Here is a 24,004-nt window from a genome sequence, read left to right on the forward strand (position 1 = left end):
GCGTATATGTACAGTGGAAAGTACAAAGGAAATTCTATTTTAAACATGGGAAGCTTTATCTGTATACACAAGCCATGATTTGAAAGTGTTTTATAATAGTTCTTCCCTAAGGAAGTTTGACTTATTTTAAACAAAGACATATATACTGGGATATATTTAATAAATGACAAGCCACTTTCTTAATCATCCTATAAATTCAAGGCATAGGCCACGGATACATCTAATTTAATTTACATGATTATGTAGTTTACAGTTACACATAATTAAAAATAAAATAATAAAGAATATTTAATAGTTGCCATGACAATATGTTTTTAATGCAATTTAAATGATTTAAAGGGCAATGGACGTTTACAAAAAAGGAGAAATCAAAAATGTAGAGTTGACAGCATTTAAAAAAAAAAAGAAATTGAAAAAAACAATGTTTTAATACAACCATTAGCATATGAAATTAATAATTATGATAATTTTATCATAGTAGTATTCATTTTTGTTTGAGAAAAGTGGGGGGGGGGAGGGAGTGAGGGAGAGAGAGAGAAGGAAAGAAAGGAATTGAAAAGGAGAGAAAAAATGAATAAAGGAGGAAGCAAAGCTTTATATAGAGAGTTCATGTTAGTATGAAGTATGGAGTGCCAATTTTGCCAGGAGGTGATAGCTGTAAAACCCATTTATTTTATTGCCTTCCTTTCCTGTATATAATTATTAGCGAAGCTAATGAATAATTGTTTGCGGAATGGATCAGTGAAACAAATAATTACTTCTTGTGGCCTGATGTACGATGTTTGTACATTTCAGTTCCTGTCCTATCAGGGTGTATATAGAGAGTTACACTTCCTGTTTGTCGTGAAGTGACGATTTGTAATCAGGCGGTGGTCAACACTCAACATGTCAGGTTTGTACAGTTCAATTCATCTCTGTTTTATCTTGTGTAAGATTATAAAAACTTACTAAAAATGGTGTTTAATTGAGTGATCTGTTTTCTCTCTCCTTCACTTCTTTTTCTTCAGTCTTGATTTTTTTATACATGTTTTCCAAGTTATTCTCACTCTATTGATTGAACATAGAATTCTATGTTAGCTTTATATTATTCTCATAACATCATTACAAATGTTAAATGTGTTAATGTGATGCAGGGTGAATCAAGATAATTTACAGTATCTGTAATACAAGGAAAATAATATGATAATAAATTGTCGTTAGAGATTTCCTGTGAATAAGAGACCTCTACAAGGAGATTTTTGTTAGTTTATATTTGACATGATTCAGCATTTTTTTGTGAGTTTACATTTGACATGCAGTGTTTTCCCTATATTTCAAAGAAAAGGGTTAGAGGTCAGTTGTAACAGGCTAGGGGCTGAGGTTTATGAACAGAATCTCTGTGGACCTAACAACAAATTTTTATATCAAAGCTGTATTTTTGTCAGTGGAAGTGGTCAATTTGGCTGGTAATGAGCTGGCTCTTAGGGAAAACACGGGACATGATTCTGTTAGCTTTGTTAAAAAATCTCATAAATATGTAATTTGTGAACAGATTTAAAAAAAATTAATATATTTTTAAGAAAGATATATATTATTTTCGAAGTTGATAAAATGCAAATTAATACACATTTTGTAGCAATTATTTTTTTTTTTGGGGGGGGGGGCATATAAACAATATCTTGTCTGAAGTTGTTTAGTCAAAAAGGAAGTAATACAATATAAATATAAAAGGTTTTTAAGAGACTTTATCAACTTTATCAGCAAATACGCCTCACTCTAAAAGGATACGCAGCCATCCTCTATCAGGAAAGAGGTAGATTAAGTCTACTTATAAAATACACTTCACAATGTCACATAAGACATTTATCATCTTTTATCATGATTTAACATAATATTACTAGTAAGATAGGATGACATAAAATAATAAAGTTGAGGAAATAGATTTTTCCTTTTCAAGGGAGGTTTTTTGGAATATTATACCTGGTTCAAATACAAACATTAGAATTTCAATGAAACATTGTGCCGATGCATGAAATATTTCCATTTCTATTTATTTTCTCTGTGATAACTCTTTCAAAGTTAGATGAATTGATTTCTTGATAATTGAACTGGGATATAAATTTCACCAAATGAAAGGTCAGGAGCTAAGAACATGAAGAAGACCTAAAATGCTCGTAAATCTTGTGCATTTGTCTGTGTCGGACTTCGATGGAAAAGGACTACTGAAATTGGTGTAATTTAAATCTATTAGTCTACATTTTTAAAATCTTAATTTACAATAATATTTCAAATGAAATGGAAATATAAGGAATCACTATCTACATGATCTAGTTAGTAGAGTATGCCAGGGCATCAACGTTAGCTGGAAGCGTGGGATAATTTATGCATAACAGGCTTCACAAATTATCCAATGTTTCCAACTCCTGTTGATGCCCTGGCATACCCTACTAACTAAACTGTGACCGATTCCTTAAAAATAATCATAAATGTTTGCTGTAATTATATTAACTGATATTCAAAAATTGTTCCTTTAAATTGATAAGAAACATAATCACTTATGTTTTGAATTTTTCTCACACCATTGTGAATATCACAAGTCTGAGAGATTTGAAATTTAACATATCTTGATACATTGAGACTTGATGTGCCTGAAGTAATTGTGAACTCCTTGGGTACTAATAGCTGTCTGTGTTACAAGCCTTAGCTAAGGACGGTGACTGAAAACATCTACATGATGATGTAGTTGTATACAGAAGGAAATGTAGTCATGAAATTCAAGAGGACTGAACGGCAGAACAAATCCGGAACTGATTAATTTTATGCTGAGTCAGGAATTGCTGTACTCCATAACATGGGGCATCTTAATGGAAACCCCAATTGGCCAAAATAACATCTAGACTAATGCTTTGGGTTAGATTTTGTGAATAGATGTCCATTCAAGTATATAATTTTCTTAATAGATTTGATCCTCAATCCAGGAACAAATTATTTCATATAAAACTTTCATATAATATTACTTGGAGTAAAACATATAAATGGAAAAACAATATTTGATTTTAAAAAAAAAATTATCATTAATGGCAGGGCCATGATTAGTTATATCAGTATAGGTATGGCTTCTCCTGTCATATTTGTATATAGTCAGCAAAATACTGAACACATACATAAACTTTCTATTTCTGTGTGTAATATGCATGAATATAGCATGTCTAATTTGTTTAAGCTTTCAAATAGCCCTCAAATATACTTCCTCAATTTATATATGTCCTTATACAAATTGTGATCAAGGAGGTATTTCCTATCATAAAAGCTATAACAGGTTGTAAACGTGTTGTCACATACAAACCTTTCATTGTGTATCCATCATTTTATACATCATAGCTTTAAAGACCTTCGAAAAACTAATTGAAACAACCCTAAAAAAAATTTTTAAAAAGCAATTTGAACAGTACCATTTTATGTTAGTTAAGTCACATGAGTGATCAGTGTCTAATGTTATTGTGTAACAGCGAATTCTTAAAAGTTTTCTTTTTTCCTTTATAATGTAGTTCAATTCTACATTGTAAATCTAATGTCTTTGATTTTTTATTATTGTAGGTCTTACCAGTACTTTCAGTACATTGATTTCTTCTTTATTATAGGTCTAACCAAAGCCAAGCAGTATGACTGGAAGGACAGCAATCTAGCTTTGTTTGGATCCGATACCGAAAAACAGGTCAAAAGTAGGTACTATATACTGTACAGAGAAACAGGTCAAAAGTATGTACTATATACTATACATAGAGGTCAAAAGTAGGTACTATACACTATACCAAAAAACAGGTCAAAAGTAGGTATTATATACTATACAGAGAAACAGGTCAAAAGTATGTACTATATACTGTACAGGTCAAAAGTAGGTATTATACAGGCTTGAAAAGGGGGCGGGGCCTAATTTATACGGGAAAAGTTTACTGTGACATCACACGAAAAAAAAAACAGGTCAAAAGTAGCATAATAAACAACAATATATACTTATCGATGCATTAAAAGAAGTTGCTTGTTAAATCCCATGTAGCTGGTTTTAAACAAAGCAGATCGCGATGAACTTGTAAACATGACGTCATAGTAAAAATGACGCATTTCATGTGCTGTGAGAGGCAGATACTGAGGAATTTTTTACAGGTGCGTTTTATTAAAAGAATATTATTTACAGGTACGATAAATACCGATGTATATAGTGCTATACTATAGAGAATGTATTTTATAAATTATGTTGTGTTTATATGTACAGGTATATATTTTACGAGATGCCTATAAAATTGTACTTTTCGCAAGGGCATAACAGGTCAAAAGTGAAAAGTGCTGCTGCTTTCTTTAAATATTTTATATACTGGTAAAAGTCAAACATATTTACATTGGAGAAAAAACAGGTCAAAAAAGGTATGCAGAAACAATTAATATGAATTTTTAATTTCAACTAGGGTATGCCGTTGCGATATTGAAATTTGCTAATGACCTACATTAAGTACACGAACTATGCATTATCACGTAACAGAGAAACAGGTCTAAAAGTAGTTCTGTGTATTATAAAATATTCTGATTTCTCATAGTAGGCCTTAACAGTGCTGCGTATATACTATACAGGTCAAAAGTATGTATTATATACTATACAGAGAAACAGGTCAAAAGTAGGTATTATATACTGTACAGGTCAAAAGTAGGTACTATATACTGTACAGGTCAAAAGTAGGTACTATATACTGTACAGAGAAACAGGTCAAAAGTATGTAATACACTGTACAGAGAAACAGATCAAAAGTATGTATTATATACTGTACAGAGAAACAGGTCAAAAGTAGGTATTATATACTGTACAGAGTACTATATACAACAAGGTCAAAAGTATGAACTATATACTATACAGAGAAACAGGTCAAAAGTATGTATTATATACTATACAGAGAAACAGGTCAAAAGTATGTACTCAAAATATACTATACAGGTACTATATACTGTACAGAAACTAAATAGCCAGAGTCAAAAAGTACTATATATGAACAAGTCAAAAGTATGTAATACACTGTACAGAGAAACAGATCAAAAGTAGGTACTAAATAGCCAGAGTAATAGGTCAAAAGTATGAACTATATACTATACAGAGAAACAAGTCAAAAGTATGTAATACACTGTACAGAGAAACAGGTCAAAAGTAGGTACTAAATACTATACAAAGAAATAGGTCAAAAGTATGTACTAAATAGCCAGAGAAATAGATAAAAAGTATGTATTATATGCTATATAGAAAAATAGATAAAAAGTATGTATTATATGCTATATATATAGAGAAATAGATAAAAAGTATGTATAATATGCTATATATAGAAATAGATAAAAAGTATGTATTATATGCTATATAGAGAAATAGATAAAAAGTATGTATTATATGCTATATAGAGAAATAGATAAAAAGTATGTATTATACACTATACAGAAAGAAGTCAAAAGTAATTTTTTGTAATTTACAATACACTGATTGTATGTGTGTTTGTCTGTACATGTTGTTTGTTTTGTTTGTCTGTACATGTTGTTATTTTTGTTTGTCTGTACATGTTGTTATTTTTGTTTGTCTGTACATGTTGTTATTTTTGTTTGTGTGTATATATTGTTATATTTGTTTGTCTGTACATGTTGTTATTTTTATTTGTGTGTACATGTTGTTATTTTTGTTTGTCTGTACATGTTGTTATTTTTGTTTGTGTGTACATGTTGTTATTTTTATTTGTGTGTACATGTTGTTATTTTTGTTTGTGTATACATGTTGTTATTTTTGTTTGTGTGTACGTGTTGTTATTTTTATTTGTGTGTACATGTTGCTATCTTTGTCTGTACATGTTATTTTTTGTTGTAGAGGAGTCTGCAGAATCAGAACCAGCCTGGAAAGGAATCGGACAGAAACCAGGACTCCAAATCTGGAGGATTGTGGTCAGTATATGTACTATATACAAGGTTTTATCACCACCTGTTCAAAAGTTATGGTAATAGTCAAAATTTGTGATGCCCATTGCAAAGAAAGATATGAATGCCATAGTTCTACCCACTGAAAAGTTATTGGCATAATTAAAGTTCTTGAAGACAGAAAGACATACAGGGCAAAAACTACATATACCCGAATCTTCGATTACTGAAGATAACTGAGTTTGCTATCATTTAATCATTTAATAAAACAGTTATTGTTGTTAATTGCGGTCAATATGATGATTTTTTAGCCACCTTTGAAGTACAGTATTCACTTCACCCTTCAGACTCAGTGAATATTACACTCATCAGGTGTTTAAATCAACGTAATGACCTCACAAACAGCAATAATTGTATAATGTAGTTTAATGTACCTGTTAAACATGTTAAAGTAGATCTATAACCAGTGTTGAACTTGAGGGGAGTATAAACTGAAACAGAGACCAAGCAGCCAGGTTATTTGTTATACATGTGGTAAGACTGAGTTACTGTTGGAGGTTTCATGGTACATTTAGTAAATCTGAAATTTTAGCATGAATTCTGAAGACTGAAAAATGAGAGGATTGCTTAGATAAAGATGATTCAGTTGGTTGTTCAAGGAGGGGGATTACCAAACCAGGTTATACAGAAATTGTCTTTGTTCCTTTTTGGCTTTTGATCAATCAGAGGCTAGAATACAAACAAAATTGAATTATTTTACTTTTATTATGAAATTTTTCTGCTGAGGGATTGGTTGGTTGTGTTGATGACAGCTGTTGTGTTGTTGTTGGTTTTGTTGTGTTGTTGACTCTTGTTAAGTTGTTGGTGTTGTTGTGTTGATGACAGCTGTTTTGTTGTTGGTTTTGTTGTGTTTATGACAGCTGTTTGTTGTTGGTTTTGAAGTGTTTATGACAGCTGTTGTGTTGATGACAGTGTTTTGTTGTTGTTGGTTTTGTTGTGTTGATGACAGGTGGTTTGTTGTTGGTTTTGTTGTGTTTATGACAGCTGTTTGTTGTTGGTTTTGTAGTGTTTATGACAGCTGTTTGTTGTTGATTTTGTTGTGTTGTTGACAGTTGGTTTGTTGTTGTTGGTTTTGTTCTGTTGTGTTGATGACAGCTGGTTTGTTGTTGTTGGTTTTGTTGTGTTGTTGACAGCTGTTTTTTTGTTGTTGGTTTTGTTGTGCTATTGTGTTGTTGACAGCTGGTTTGTTATTGGTTTTGTTGTGTTTATGACAGCTGTTTGTTGTTGTTGATTTGGTTGTGTTGATGGCAGCTGGTTTGTTGTTGTTGGTTTTGTTGTGTTGTTGAAGGCTGGTTTGTTGTTGTTGGTTTTGCTGTGCTGTTGTGTTGATGACAGCTGTTTTGTTGTTTTTGGTTTTGTTGTGCTGTTGTGTTGTTGACAGCTGGTTTGTTGTTGGTTTTGTTGTGTTGATGACAGCTGATTTGTTGTTGTTGGTTTTGTTGAGCTGTTGTGTTGATGACAGCTGCTTTGTTGTTGTTGGTTTTGTTGTGTTGTTGTTACATGTAATATGTCTTGTTTGGGCTTATAATTTTGTAAAATTTTATGGTTATAGCAATCATGCTTTAATGGGATAACAAACTGATTTTTCATTCCCTGTTAGTTTAAAACATATATTAAAATTATCAAGTATTATTATTTAATGAATTTCATTTGGAATGATTCAGAAGTAAACATTCCTGGTACTTCGTATGTGTGTTTTTCAATAGACAATAATGACTATTTTAACTGGATCAGAAATAACTAGATTTTTGAAATTATTTATTTATTTTAGAAATTCAAGGTGACATCCTGGCCCAAAGAGGATTATGGGAAATTTTACAATGGAGATTCTTACATTGTATTAAACGTGAGTATTTCTTTATAGAATGAATGGTTATCTACTTCAGTGTAATGTAATGAACCTTGATTTCATTTTGTGTTCTGTTATTTTTATGATCCTGTAATGTAATGTTACATGTGATGTAATGACCCCTATAATGTAATTACCCTTGATTTATTTTCTATTTATGTAAAAATCTTTGTAATGTAATGATCCTTGATTTTTATACTGTAATTGTTTTGGCCCCAGTAATGTGATAACCCTTGATTTATATACTGTTATTGTAATAACCCCTGCAATGTAATGATCCCTGATTTATATACAGTTATTGTAATAACCCCTGTAATGTAATAATCCCTGATTTATATACTGTTATTGTTATGACAACTTAAATGTAATAACTTTGGATTTATATACTGTTATTGTAATGACTCCTGAAATGTAATAACCCTTGTTATGGAATGATCTTTGATTTATATTATGTTATTGTAATGACCCTTGTAATGTAATGAACATTAATTATAAACTGTCATTGTAATAACCCCTGCAATATTATAATCCCTGATTTACATACTGTTGTTGTAATAAACCCTGTATTGTAATAACCTTTGATTTTAATACTGTTATTGTAATAACCCCTGTAATGTAATAACCTTTGATTTTGATACTGTTATTGTAATAACCCCTGTAATGTAATGACCCTTGTAATAGTGACTCAAGATTTCTTTTTAGACCTACAAGGATGACAGTAGTGATGAGTTGTTGTATGATGTCCACTTCTGGATCGGGAAGTACAGCACTCAGGTAGGATAACTTATATATAACACACACAGATAGGATTACTTATATATAACACACACAGATAGGATTACTTATATATAACACACAAATAGGATTACTTATATATAACACACAGATAGGATTACTTATATATAACACACACAGATAGGATTACTTATATATAACACACACAGATAGGATTACTTATATATAACACACACAGATAGGATTACTTATATATAACACACACAGGTAGGATTACTTATATATAACACACACAGATAGGATTACTTATATATAACACACACAGATAGGATTACTTACATATAACACACACAGATAGGATAACTTATATATAACACACACAGATAGGATTACTTATATATAACACACACAAGTAGGATTACTTATATATAACACACACAGATAGGATTACTTATATATAACACACAGATAGGATTACTTATATTTAACACACAGATAGGATTACTTACATATAACACACACAGATAGGATTACTTATATATAACACACACAGATAGGATTACTTATATATAACACACACAGGAAGGATTACTTATATATAACACACACAGATAGGATTACTTATATATAACACACACAGATAGGATTACTTATATATAACACACAGATAGGATTACTTATATATAACACACACAGATAGGATTACTTATATATAATACACACAGATAGGATTACTTATATATAACACACAGATAGGATTACTTATATATAACACATACAGATAGGACTACCTATATATAACACACACAGGAAGGATTACTTATATATAACACACACAGATAGGATTACTTATATATAACACACACAGATAGGATTACTTATATATAACAAACACAGATAGGATTACTTATATATAACACACACAGATAGGATTACTTATATATAACACACACAGATAGGATTACTTATATATAACACACACAGATAGGATTACTTATATATAACACACACAGATAGGATTACTTATATATAACACACACAGATAGGATTACTTATATATAACACACACAGATAGGATTACTTACATATAACACACAGATAGGATAACTTATATATAACACACACAGATAGGATTACTTATATATAACACACACAGATAGGATTACTTATATATAACACACACAGATAGGATTACTTATATATAACACACACAGATAGGATTACTTATATATAACACAGACAGATAGGATTACTTATATATAACACACACAGATAGGATTACTTATATATAACACACAGATAGGATTACTTATATATAACACACACAGATAGGATTACTTATATATAACACACACAGATAGGATTACTTATATATAACACACACAGATAGGATTACTTATATATAACACACACAAATAGGATTACTTATATATAACACACACAGATTGGATTACTTATATATAACACACACAGATAGGATTACTTATATATAACACACAGATAGGATTACTTATATATAACACACACAGATAGGATTACTTATATATAACACACACAGATAGGATTACTTATATATAACACACAGATAGGATTACTTATATATAACACACACAGATAGGATTACTTATATATAACACACACAGATAGGATTACTTATATATAACACACACAGATAGGATTACTTATATATATCACACACAGATAGGATTACTTATATATAACACACAGATTGGATTACTTATATATAACACACACAGATAGGATTACTTATATATAACACACACAGATAGGATTACTTATATATGACACACACAGATAGGATTACTTATATATAACACACACAGATTGGATTACTTATATATAACACACAGATAGGATTACTTATATATAACACACACAGATAGGATTACTTATATATAACACACACAGATAGGATTACTTATATATAACACACACAGATAGGATTACTTATATTTAACACACAGATAGGATTACTTATATATAACACACACAGATAGGATTACTTACATATAACACACAGATAGGATAACTTATATATAACACACACAGATAGGATTACTTATATATAACACACACAGATAGGATTACTTATATATAACACACACAGATAGGATTACTTATATATAACACACACAGATAGGATTGCTTATATATAACACAGACAGATAGGATTACTTATATATAACACACACAGATAGGATTACTTTATATATAACACACAGATAGGATTACTTATATATAACACACACAGATAGGATTACTTATATATAACACACACAGATAGGATTACTTATATATAACACACACAGATAGGATTACTTATATATAACACACACAAATAGGATTACTTATATATAACACACACAGATAGGATTACTTATATATAACACACACAGATAGGATTACTTATATATAACACACAGATAGGATTACTTATATATAACACACACAGATAGGATTACTTATATATAACACACACAGATAGGATTACTTATATATAACACACAGATAGGATTACTTATATATAACACACACAGATAGGATTACTTATATATAACACACACAGATAGGATTACTTATATATAACACACACAGATAGGATTACTTATATATAACACACAGATAGTATTACTATTATATAACACACACAGATAGGATTACTTATATATAACACACACAGATAGGATTACTTATATATAACACACACAGATAGGATTACTTATATATAACACACACAGATAGGATTACTTATATATAACACACACAGATTGGATTACTTATATATAACACACAGATAGGATTACTTATATATAACACACACAGATAGGATTACTTATATATAACACACACAGATAGGATTACTTATATATAACACACACAGATAGGATTACTTATATATAACACACACAGATAGGATTACTTGTATATAACACACACAGATAGGATTACTTATATATAACACACACAGATATGATTACTTATATATAACACACACAGATAGGATTACTTATATATAACACACACAGATAGGATTACTTATATATAAGACACACAGATAGGATTACTTATATATAACACACACAGATAGGATAACTTATATATAACACACACAGATAGGATTACTTATATATAACACACACAGATATGATTACTTATATATAACACACACAGATAGGATTACTTATATATAACACACACAGATAGGATTACTTATATATAACACACACAGATAGGATTACTTATATATATAACACACAGATAGGATTACTTATATATAACACACACAGATAGGATTACTTATATATAACACACACAAATAGGATTACTTATATATAACACACACAGATAGGATTACTTATATATAACACACAGATAGGATTACTTATATATAACACACACAGATAGGATTACTTATATATAACACACACAGATAGGATTACTTATATAACACACACAGATAGGATTACTTATATATAACACACACAGATAGGATTACTTATATATAACACACACAGATTGGATTACTTATATATAACACACAGATAGGATTACTTATATATAACACACACAGATAGGATTACTTATATATAACACACACAGGAAGGATTACTTATATATAACACACACAGATAGGATTACATATATATAACACACACAGATAGGATTACTTATATATAACACACACTAGGATATATATAACACACAGATAGGATTACTTATATATAACACACACAGATAGGATTACTTATATATAACACACAGATAGGATTACTTATATATAACACACAGATAGGATTACTTATATATAACACACACAGATAGGATTACTTATATATAACACACACAGATAGGATTACTTATATATAACACACACAGATAGGATTACTTATATATAACACACACAGATAGGATTACTTACATGTAACACACACAGATTGGATTACTTATATATAACACACACAGATAGGATTACTTATATATAACACACACAGATAGGATTACTTATATATAACACACACAGATAGGATTACTTATATATAATACACAGATAGGATTACTTATATACAACACACACAGATAGGATTACTTATATATATAACACACAGATAGGATTACTTATATATAACACACACAGATAGGATTACTTATATATAACACACACAGATAGGATTACTTATATATAACACACACAGGAAGGATTACTTATATATAAGACACAGATAGGATTACTAATATATAACACACACAGATAGGATTACTTATATATAAAACACACAGATAAGATTACTTATATATAACACACACAGATAGGATTACTTATATATAACACACACAGATAGGATTACTTATATATAACACACACAGTTATGTTTACTTATATATAACACACACAGATAGGATTACTTATATATAACACACACAGGAAGGATTACTTATATATAACACACACAGATAGGATTACTTATATATAATACACAGATAGGATTACTTATATAGAACACACACAGATAGGATTACTTATATATAACACACACAGGAAGGATTACTTATATATAACACACACAGATAGGATTACTTATATATAACACACACAGATAGGATTACTTATATATAACACACACAGATAGGATTACTTATATATAACACACAGATAGGATTACATATATAACACACACAGATAGGATTACTTATATATAACACACACAGATAGGATTACATATATAACACACACAGATAGGATTACTTATATATAACACACACAGATAGGATTACTTATATATAACACACAGATAGGATTACATATATAACACACACAGATAGGATTACTTATATATAACACACAGATAGGATTACATATATAACACACACAGATAGGATTACTTATATATAACACACACAGATAGGATTACTTATATATAACACACAGATAGGATTACATATATAACACACACAGATAGGATTACTTATATATAACACACACAGATAGGATTACTTATATATAACACACACAGATAGGATTACTTATATATAACACACACAGATAGGATTACTTATATATAACACACACAGATAGGATTACTTATATATAACACACACAGATAGGATTACTTATATATAACACACACAGATAGGATTACTTATATATAACACACACAGATAGGATTACTTATATATAACACACACAGATAGGATTACTTATATATAACACACACAGATAGGATTACATATATATAACACACACAGATAGGATTACTTATATATAACACACACAGATAGGATTACATATATATAACACACACAGATAGGATTACTTATATATAACACACACAGATAGGATTACTTATATATAACACACACAGATAGGATTACTTATATATAACACACACAGATAGGATTACTTATATATAACACACACAGATAGGATTACTTATATATAACACACACAGATAGGATTACTTATATATAACACACAGATAGGATTACATATATAACACACACAGATAGGATTACTTATATATAACACACAGATAGGATTACATATATAACACACACAGATAGGATTACTTATATATAACACACACAGATAGGATTACTTATATATAACACACAGATAGGATTACATATATAACACACACAGATAGGATTACTTATATATAACACACACAGATAGGATTACTTATATATAACACACACAGATAGGATTACTTATATATAACACACACAGATAGGATTACTTATATATAACACACACAGATAGGATTACTTATATATAACACACAAAGATAGGATTACTTATATATAACACACACAGATAGGATTACTTATATATAACACACACAGATAGGATTACTTATATATAACACACACAGATAGGATTACTTATATATATTACATATATATAACACACACAGATAGGATTACTTATATATAACACACACAGAAAGGATTACTTATATATAACACACACTGATAGGATTACTTATATATAACACACACAGATAGGATTACTTATATATAACACACACAGATAGGATTACTTATATATAACACACAGATAGGATTACTTATATATAACACACAGGGAGGATTACTTACTATGTACATGTACAACACAGACAGCACAGAACTTTTTAAAAATATGGACCACTTTCTGAACATGAGAAACATGAAATCCATTCATCTCTATAAAATACCCTCTAGTTACCAGTGAAGGGGCATAAGATTTAAGCTTTGTATATAAAAAAAGTCAAGTTTTACTAAATTATTTCAAATTGAGAAGGAAGAGGCACACTCATTGGGGTGAATATTTGATATTTTTTAAAAAAAATTAACAAAACCCTCTAGTGAAACTGGCAGAGTCATAGTCAAGCAAGGCTTTTTGATTATATTATATGGAAAGAGAATCATAATAGAATTAAGCAAAAATTAAAAGTCAAGCCTTTCGGAAAAAGAATCTTTAGAGGATTTTAGAGAAAAAATTTCTGTAGACTTGTTTTGATTTTATCTATGGTATAAGTGGAAATTTTAGCGAGACAAAAATTTAGGGATTTTTCCTCAAAAATTGGTATTTTGATTTAAGAGAGAAGTAATTTTCGCAATTTTAAAAATTCTCACTTTCGAAGCTTTTACAAACAAAACGCAATTAAATTTTAGTGATATTTAATTTTAGCTATCTCAGCTACCCTCGCTAAAAATGCCAAAATTTAATCCTTGCTAAAAATTCTGTTTATACGGTAATAAATGGACATTGTCTTACTTTCATTTCATTGTTTTCATTTGTCTTCAGGATGAGTATGGGACAGCAGCTTATAAGACAGTAGACATTACTTATACGGTAATAGATGGACATTATCTTCCTTTCATTTCATTGTTTTCGTTGTTCTTTAGGATGAGTATGGGACAGCAGCTTATAAGACTGTTGAACTTGATACCTTTCTTGACGACAAACCAATCCAACATAGAGAGGTCCAGGGCTTTGAATCTGATCTCTTCAAGTCCTACTTTGATACAATCACGTAAGTTTTTTAAAAAACAAATTCCAGTCAGAGCTTATTGTAGAATCGTCTTAAATTCTTCGTGTCAGTTTTCATGGGTAAGTGTTATTTAACTTATTTGTGGGACGTAATTTTGTGGATTACTCATTAATATGTTAGGTTTATGAATTAATATGTTTACAAAATAAACATAAAGGGGGATGTAAATTCATGGGTAAGTTTAATTTAACTTGTTCATGGGACGTTATTTTGTGGATTACTCATTAATATGTTAGGTTTATGAATTAATATGTTTACAAAATAAACATAAAGGGGGATGTAAATTCATGGGTAAGTGTAATTTAACTTGTTCGTGGGACGTTATTTTGTGGATTTCTCATTCATATGGTAGATTCAATGAATTAGTTTACAAAATAAACGTTAGAGGGAATGTAAAGACTTGGGTAAGGGTGACCCACAGAAATCCACAAACATGGACCCCCATGAACAATGATGATTCCACTGTAAAACCTGCTAGTCCACCGTCACTCAAGGTCTTGTCTGACTTTGTAGGAAAAATAGTTATAGTCCTTCATATTTCTGAATCATTAGAGTTTGATATTACAGAATTCTAGAGGGAGGAGCGGAGACCGGCTTTAACAAGGTGACCCCTGAGAAATACACACCACGTCTGTTTCACTTCTGTGGAACCAGGAAAAATGTGGAAGTTAAACAGGTAAAGGAAATATTATACAATTATGGACTTCAGTGTAGGTCAATATGTGGTTATAAGGACTCATGGCAATTGATATTGACTGAAGACACAGAAAGTGATAGCGACCGAGCCTGCAAGGTCGCTATCATTTTCTGTGTCTGAGGTCAATATCAATTGCCATGAGTTCTTATAACCACATAATTGACCTTCACTGAAGTCCATAGCAGTTTTATTATGTAATCACTCAAAGTCAATGCACTGACACAGTCCTAACTAAACAGACTCGGCTGTCATTACGTCACAATGGTTAAATTCATACTTCTTACATTATGACGTCACGTACTACGTAACTTAAGTGCAACCGAATGGCGTGTCGTGCAAGATCATTTTCCATGAAAGCGTTTTCACATTAATATCACAAAAGGAGGAATATCACGTGACATACTTTCAGCCAATAAAAACTACGAAAGTCTTATATAATATTTCTTATTATATAATTTCTTAGCGCACACTGTTGCAGTTATGAGACTAAACAACTCTTAAAAAATCATGTAATTCACACAGAACTAAAGATTAGTAGCAGAGGATACCTAAATTATGAGAGGAACTGAACTGAAGTATAGTATCTGGTGTAGGTATTTTGGTAGTTGTTATTGAGGTCCATGAGATAAGAGTAGAATGGGTATAATTGTTTCCCTCTCTATCTGTCGAGTACATGTTCACATTTATCTTTCATTCTGTCCAGTGGTAGGCAAATTTGGCAATGGGTGGTTTTGTTGCCTCTCATTTTTCTTATGGTTCACATTTTAGAGTTACTAAGCAATATCTCGTCCCTAGGTTCCACGCTCTGCGAGTCGATTGGACAGTGGAGATGTTTTTATTCTGGATCTGGGTTTGACTATTTACCAGTGGAATGGTAAAGGGAGCAATAAAGACGAGAGAATAAACGTATGTTAATTATTAACGGGCAGAGTGTCATTAGAATGTTAAATGTAATTAATTAAAGGACAGAGTGTCATTAGAATGCTCATGTGGCAATCAGATGGATTTGAACACGTTTGGCCAGATAGCTCAATTTTCAGATGTTTTCATTTGATGCATCTCAGTTCAACGGTCTGTGTCAACTAAAATATTGATCACACTTTCCTTCTTTTGGAATTTCATTGTTGTTTCTCAATATTTAGGATACTAAGAGACTAAAATCATCAAACTTGATTAGTTGTGTAACTTCTATCCTTGCACTGTGGCCTACTTTTGATATTTATGGCTATATGTGAATATATTAATATATCAGATAATGAAAGGTATAGAATCATCAAACTATGTCATTGATGCATCTTTTTTTGTGAAAGAATGCTAACAAAAAAGTAGTATGCCAACAAAAAAAGTAGGTCACGGTGACCTACTTTTGGAATTCCAAGGTTTTATCCAAAGATTTAGGAAATTTTCTTAAAATGTCGCTGGAAAATTACTGAAGGAGCAACATGTATCCATAAAATATCAGTTACAGAGTCTTTGCCATTTGTACCTCTAGGCACAAAAGGGGCTTCTAGGGGTGTATAAGTAAGTTTATTTTTAGAAAAAATGTGTTATGATTTTTATAATTTTAAAGTCAACATGGTGTATTTAGTTTGTTTCTTTATAATGAACAAGAATAAAAAATTTTGTTTTTCATACTTCAAGGATTTAAAACTTGATTAAACAATACTGATCTCATGTGCATAACTAAACCTATTTCTTTGAACTGTTAACAATTGACAATCATGTTCACACCACATCACCAGGCAATGCAGTATTTGATTGCCCTGAAAGACGAGCGCCGAGGGAAGGCCAAGTCCGAAGTTCTTGAGGAAGAGGGGTTATCTAAGAGTGTAAGTAAATGTAGATATTAAACTTATTTCTCTTCTATAAATAACTCTGTAGTAAATGTCATTGTGTAGGCCATGCAGTACATCCTTAAACTGAAAGACGAGCGGCACGGGAAAGCTCGTTCAGAAGTTCTGGATGACGGCTTATTATCAAAGGACGTGAGTATAGAGAGATACTAGTAGCCGGGGATCGTATCGCTAGTTCACACCCGGGAAGCTTGTGTAGTGGTGTAGTGGCTCAGCACTAATTAATTAACATACTAACATGTGTTTATTATACCCCCCGCTTGAAAAGTGTGGGGGGGGGGGTATATAGTAATCGGGATTTCCGTTCGTCCGTCCGTCCGTCTGTACGTCCGTCTGTCGGTCCGTCTGTTACGCTTTATCTCTTATCCGCAACTCCTCTTATACTACTGAGTGAAATTTAATGAAACTTTCACAGAATCTTTATTACATATTGCCATTGTGTACCTCCTATATTACTTTTTTATTCGACACATATTTTAGGTTTCCCATAGCAAAACATGGACATTGCCATTATATGTTTACCTATGACGTCACATATATAGAAGCGTCTGGATAACATTTGATAGGACGATTTATTCCTCTTTACACATTACCGCAAAACAATATATAGCAACACATGGACATTATGGGAGGCAGGGGGTATCATTTAGTAAGCTCATTGCTCACAGTACCTCTAGTTTCATTTATGGTTTATTTATAATGTTTACAATTTACACTTGTTAATTATTCATACTAATGAGTAGGGCTGGGCCATAATATTGATATTTTGATATATTGCAATATAACAAAAATATTGTATCGCAATACGTTTTTCAACTTTTTGTAATATCAATTTACTGGCAAAATGGTTTCACTAAGGAATTTTATCATTAAATATAAATAACAAATTTAAGAAAGGCTGTTATTATTCCAAATAATAAGACAGAAACTGTTTTATGGGTTAATTTTACAGCATAAATTAAATAAAACCAACAAGATTAAATCTTTTTTTTTTTTTTGCTTAGTCATCATAGTTATGTACATTCTGCATGTAAATTAAAGTTTGTATAATAATAAAAAATCCATTTTGATAACGTTCAAAATATTGCAATACATTAAAAATTATCGCAATACGAAATCTTAGGCCAGTACCCAGCCCTACTAATTAGTGAATATACTATATAAGCAGAATATGTAGCTAAGATTTAATTTTGGCATTATTAGCAAGGGTGTTGAGATCACTAAAATTCAATTAAGCTAAAAATTAATTGTGTTTTATTTGTAATAGCTTCTTTAGTGTGCATTTTAAAATTGCTAAAATTACTTATTGTTAAGAACAAAATATCCAATTTAAAGGACAAATCGTTAAATTTGCGTCTTGCTAAAATTTCCACTTATTCTGTATGCATACAATTGATTATTTATTTACATAGTTATTTATTAATCTGTTTATCACACTTTATCATTATAACCCCAATGCATGTATGACTGTTATAATTATTATTAGTATATTTGACTAAAAGACAAGCTTGCATGTTTATCAAATGGAAGAAAATAAGACAAATATACAGTAAGGCACAAAGGCTAGAATTTTAACATTACTCTGTTACGTTTCAAAACAAATCTTGTATTTGACATGTATATACATTTTACGACCTTTACGTCTAAAACAAAAAAGGAATATAAACATTAATTACAAACTTGGACTTCGTAAATTCCTGGCCTTGTGATACTAAGGTCATTATTAAACCTTGCAAGTCTTTTCATTAATATTTAAATTATATCAAAAGGGAAAATATTGCATTTATTTATTAGTTATATGGTAGATTGCTTTTTGTTCTTTGAAAATGTCTAAATATCCATATACATGTACTGCAAATTTCTTGCATTTTAATCACTGACAGTAAAACACGCTTACAGCAAAGTCCAAGAGAAACTGATTTTGATTCATTATAACGGTATTTTTTTAATTCGAGTTAATAACAATACATTTTAAAACTATTATTTGTTGACTGGATAAGAGGAATTTATAAAATATGTCTTGGAATATATTTTAGAAATTTTGAGTTGGGCCATTTTTAGTCAGTCAGTAGGGGGAGGGCAACCAGACAATTTTTTTTTGATATGAACTAAAGGTTTGATTTTATCTTGAGAAGGTCCTTTTCTATTCTCAGGTAAAGACATGAGCTATTCTAATCTTTATATTTTTTCTGTTTCTTTGTACATTGTATACTGTTATGTAAAAAATATTTCACAAAATTTGATCAAGATAACAAAAAAATTCATGTCTCCTCAATTAAGTTTTGGTTAAAAAAAAAAAAAGCAAGGAAGCAGAATTTAATCTTTCTTTGTATATTGATGATTGGTTTTGAATTGGACTGTTTTTTTCCGTATCGTTGCATGCTGACTACAAGCTGCTTATGTAGAAGAAATCCCTTTTACAGCACAAGTTTAACCATGCCCTTATCCCTTTTACAGCACGAGTTTTACTATGCCTTTATCCCTTTCACAGTATGAGTTTAACCATGCCTTTATCCCTTTTACAGCATGAGTTTTACCATGCCCTTAACCCTTTTACAGCACGAGTTTTACCATGCCCTTATCCCTTTTACAGCACAAGTTTTACCATGCCTTTATCCCTTTTACAGCACGAGTTTTACCATATCCCTATCCCTTTTACAGTAAGAGTTTTACCATGCCCTTATCCCTTTTTCAATACGAGTTTTACCATGCCCTTATTCCTTTTACATCATCAGTTTTACCATGCCCTTATGCCTTTTACAGCATCAGTTTTACCATGCCCTTATCCTTTTTACAATACGAGTTTTACCATGCCCTTATTCCTTTTACATCATCAGTTTAACCATGCCTTTATCCCTTTTACAGCACGAATTTTACCATGCCTTTATCCCTTCTACAGCACGAGTTTTATCATGCCTTTATCCCTTTTACAGCATGAGTTTAACCATGTCTTTATCCTTTTTAAAGCATCAGTTTTACCATGCCCTTATCCCTTTTAAAGTACGAGTTTTACCATGCCCTTATCCCTTTTACAGCACGAGTTTTACAATGCCCTTATCCCTTTTACAGCACGAGTTTTACAATGCCCTTATCCCTTTTCCAGCACAAGTTTTACCATGCCCTTGTCCCTTTTACAGCATGAGATTTACCATGCCCTTATCCCTTTTACAGCATGAGTTTTACCATGCCTTGACAGAGGACGATGTACCAGGTGAAGCTGAAAACACGAAGCCAAAAGATTTGACAGTGGAACTCTTCAGGTTGGCTGAGGGGCATATAGTGTATTGGGGCACAAATACACAAATACCATCACATATTTTCTCAAAGACAAAGTCTAAGATTCTGAAATGACTGTCTTGATGTAAAGGTTGAAAATCTTTATCAAATTAATGTATCAGGAATTCAAAATGCTTTATTTTTTCCGACTTTTTTTGATAACCTCTTGAAGTAGACAACTGACAGTTAAGTCTGCAAATTAAAGACATGCACACATCTAGAAATAAGTTATGTCTTTGAAGTAGGTTTTCCTGTTACCTACAACTATAAGTTTTACTTTTTTTTCTTTATTAAACATGTTTTCTTATTGTTTGAATGGAATATTATTTACTTCAAGAACTTTATAAGACAGGGGCTTCTGAAAAAGACGTTGAAATAAAAAAAAAGTCACCGTTGCTCCATCATATAAATTTACACTTCGTTTCATCATCAAAGTATGACAACATCTTGTTTCTATAGATTGTCTGATGCCTCGGGAAATCTGACGTTTAAAGTAGAGAAGAGTGGGTCAGTATCCACGTCTGATTTGGACAGCAAGGTGAGTGAACACTGCTGTTTAAAATATTTTCTACTGGGAATTTGACATCAAACATCGAGACTTGCAGTTCTGTCTTAGGTCAGACTTGTTCAAAACTCACCACAGTTTGGATGAGTGTAACAGTGAGATAAATATATTTCTGTTGACGTTTTTTAACATTAGGATGTGTTTATTGTCGACACCAAGAAAGCTGTCTACGTTTGGATTGGATTGGAAACTTCTGTTGCTGAGAGAAAGAATGCGATGACTTATGCCCATGTAAGCAGAACTATTTTATGATCAATATGGACAAATGATGCATCTTGATTTACACTGGTCCCAAAAAAGTTTTATTAATTAATGTTACTGTGTGTTTTATCCAATATTTAATTCTTTCCTTAAAACAAAAACAAATCTTACATTTGTTATGATGATGATCGTTGCCATGAAAGTTCATTCATAACATTTTGAGGATTAATAAAGTTACCTTATGTCTGACATTTCAGAAATATCTACAGAAAACGGACCATCCACTTTTGAGCGTCACGTGCCTGTCTGAAGGAAAACATGACAGACAGATCCGGATGGCTCTCAGCGCCTAGCTACCCGAGGACAGCCGAGGCTAATCTAATCATAAATATTTGATACTGAGAGATGACAGTTTCTGAGTTGAAAGAAACTTTTAATATGTTGTTTTGATATCAGATATAATCGTAGTTTAAATGTTTTGATGTAGGTTTTAGCAATACATAGTTTTCTATCCAATGAGATGGATTTCTTATCCAAAGATATAGCTATAATTGAGATTTAGCAATATGTATAGTATTATTATGTATGGATTTATGTTAGGGGGAAAATTACCACCGATTGTTGGAAAAACTCATCTTTGTTTTTCTTTATCACTTACCTTTTTTTTCATTTTATATGCTTAATTTATATATTTTTCATATATACATACAATTATCATTTATCAATGTTACTTATATAAAGGGTAGATTATATGGGTTTTGAGGTTAATGATTATTTTGGAATTCTTTTTCATTCCTTTCTTTTTTTCTAGTTTTATAGTGCTATTTTCTTGTGCAATAATGCTGCACATCGCAGATCATTTTTATATAGAAATAAAAGTTATAACATTCGATGTTTTATGTTTATTGAAGCAGTGCCCATATTGTAAATAGGACATTGACATATATATAAAAACAGAGAGACCTGCTAAGAACTGTCATATGACAGTGTAGGGAGAATTGGAGCGTTATGTTTTTATATGTTTTTATCAGTCCTCGACACTCCCGTTAAGAAAATAATGTGCAATTTACGACGCACATTTTTAGCTCTTCTGAGCCAAAGGCTCAAAGAGCTAATGCTATGGCCATTTGTGCGGTGTGCATTAACTTTTTAGAATATGGGCCATAACTCAAGAACCCCTTGGCCAATTAGTGTCAAATTTGTCACAGGGTATCCTTGGCCCAAGGGCTACCATTTATACTAAAATAAGGGTTGGGACCCTAAAACAAGGGGAGATAATCAGGAAAACAAAACCAAAAGTACTGGTTGCTAAAAAATCTTCTTCTCCAGAACCACCAGGCAGATTTTCACCATACTTACAAACAAGGATCAGGATATGTTGAAGATTAAAAATTGTTCAAGGCATGACCCTGGGGCAAAGGGTGTGGTCTCAAGGTCACTTTAAAGTTGACCTAAATTTACAATTAATAAAAATGTTCATATTTTGCTTACTATAAGGACTAGGATCATCAAATCTTGTAAGTTGATGCATCTTAGGACTTCACATCATGTTAACTCAAAAGTAGGTCACGGTGACCTACTTTTTAAATTTTGCGGGCATTTGTTTTCAAATTGATTTGAAGGCATATTTTGGATACTTTAAGGCCTATGATCATCAAACTTAGTCAGTTGATGCATCTTGGGTCCTTGAACAACGTCAACTTAAAAGTAGGTCGCCGTGACGTACTTTTTGAACTTTATGACTTATCCTTTTTAAAACATTTATTCCCATTATTTCAGGCACTGAAAGGGTTAGAA

The 24,004-nt window shown here is 31.0% G+C and overlaps 1 protein-coding gene across 2 annotated transcripts; it reads left to right on the forward strand.

Annotated features, from left to right (window-relative positions):
• The first annotated feature begins 734 nt into the window (after positions 1-734).
• On the forward strand, positions 735-23,097 carry LOC134281558 (gelsolin-like protein 2). Of its 2 annotated transcripts, none has more exons than XM_062763995.1 (13): positions 735-892; positions 3,621-3,701; positions 5,870-5,943; positions 7,748-7,822; positions 8,528-8,599; positions 15,470-15,597; positions 16,183-16,291; positions 17,108-17,218; positions 18,055-18,141; positions 21,337-21,425; positions 21,901-21,979; positions 22,142-22,237; positions 22,465-23,097. In XM_062763995.1, exons 1-13 carry the CDS (start codon positions 886-888, stop codon positions 22,558-22,560), a joined length of 1,104 nt encoding a protein of 367 aa, XP_062619979.1. In that variant the 5' UTR covers positions 735-885; the 3' UTR covers positions 22,561-23,097. The 2 variants fall into 2 exon arrangements, with proteins under 2 accessions (XP_062619979.1, XP_062619980.1); XM_062763996.1 differs by lacking the exon at positions 18,055-18,141 and adding an exon at positions 18,211-18,297.
• The last annotated feature ends 907 nt before the right edge of the window (positions 23,098-24,004 follow it).

The sequence above is a fragment of the Saccostrea cucullata genome, unplaced genomic scaffold (assembly GCF_032062105.1).
Source record: "Saccostrea cucullata isolate Sc308-1 unplaced genomic scaffold, CSIRO_AGI_Scuc_v1 ctg5589, whole genome shotgun sequence".
Classification (NCBI taxonomy): Eukaryota; Metazoa; Mollusca; class Bivalvia; order Ostreida; family Ostreidae; genus Saccostrea; species Saccostrea cuccullata.

Bases quoted from the DNA above. Each gene is read 5' to 3' on its own strand.
- LOC134281558 (XM_062763995.1), top strand. The intron at 18,142-21,336 runs GTAAGTAAATGT...TCCCTTTTACAG, and splicing joins AAGAGGGGTTATCTAAGAGT to CATGAGTTTTACCATGCCTT. The intron at 21,980-22,141 runs GTGAGTGAACAC...TTTTAACATTAG, and splicing joins CGTCTGATTTGGACAGCAAG to GATGTGTTTATTGTCGACAC.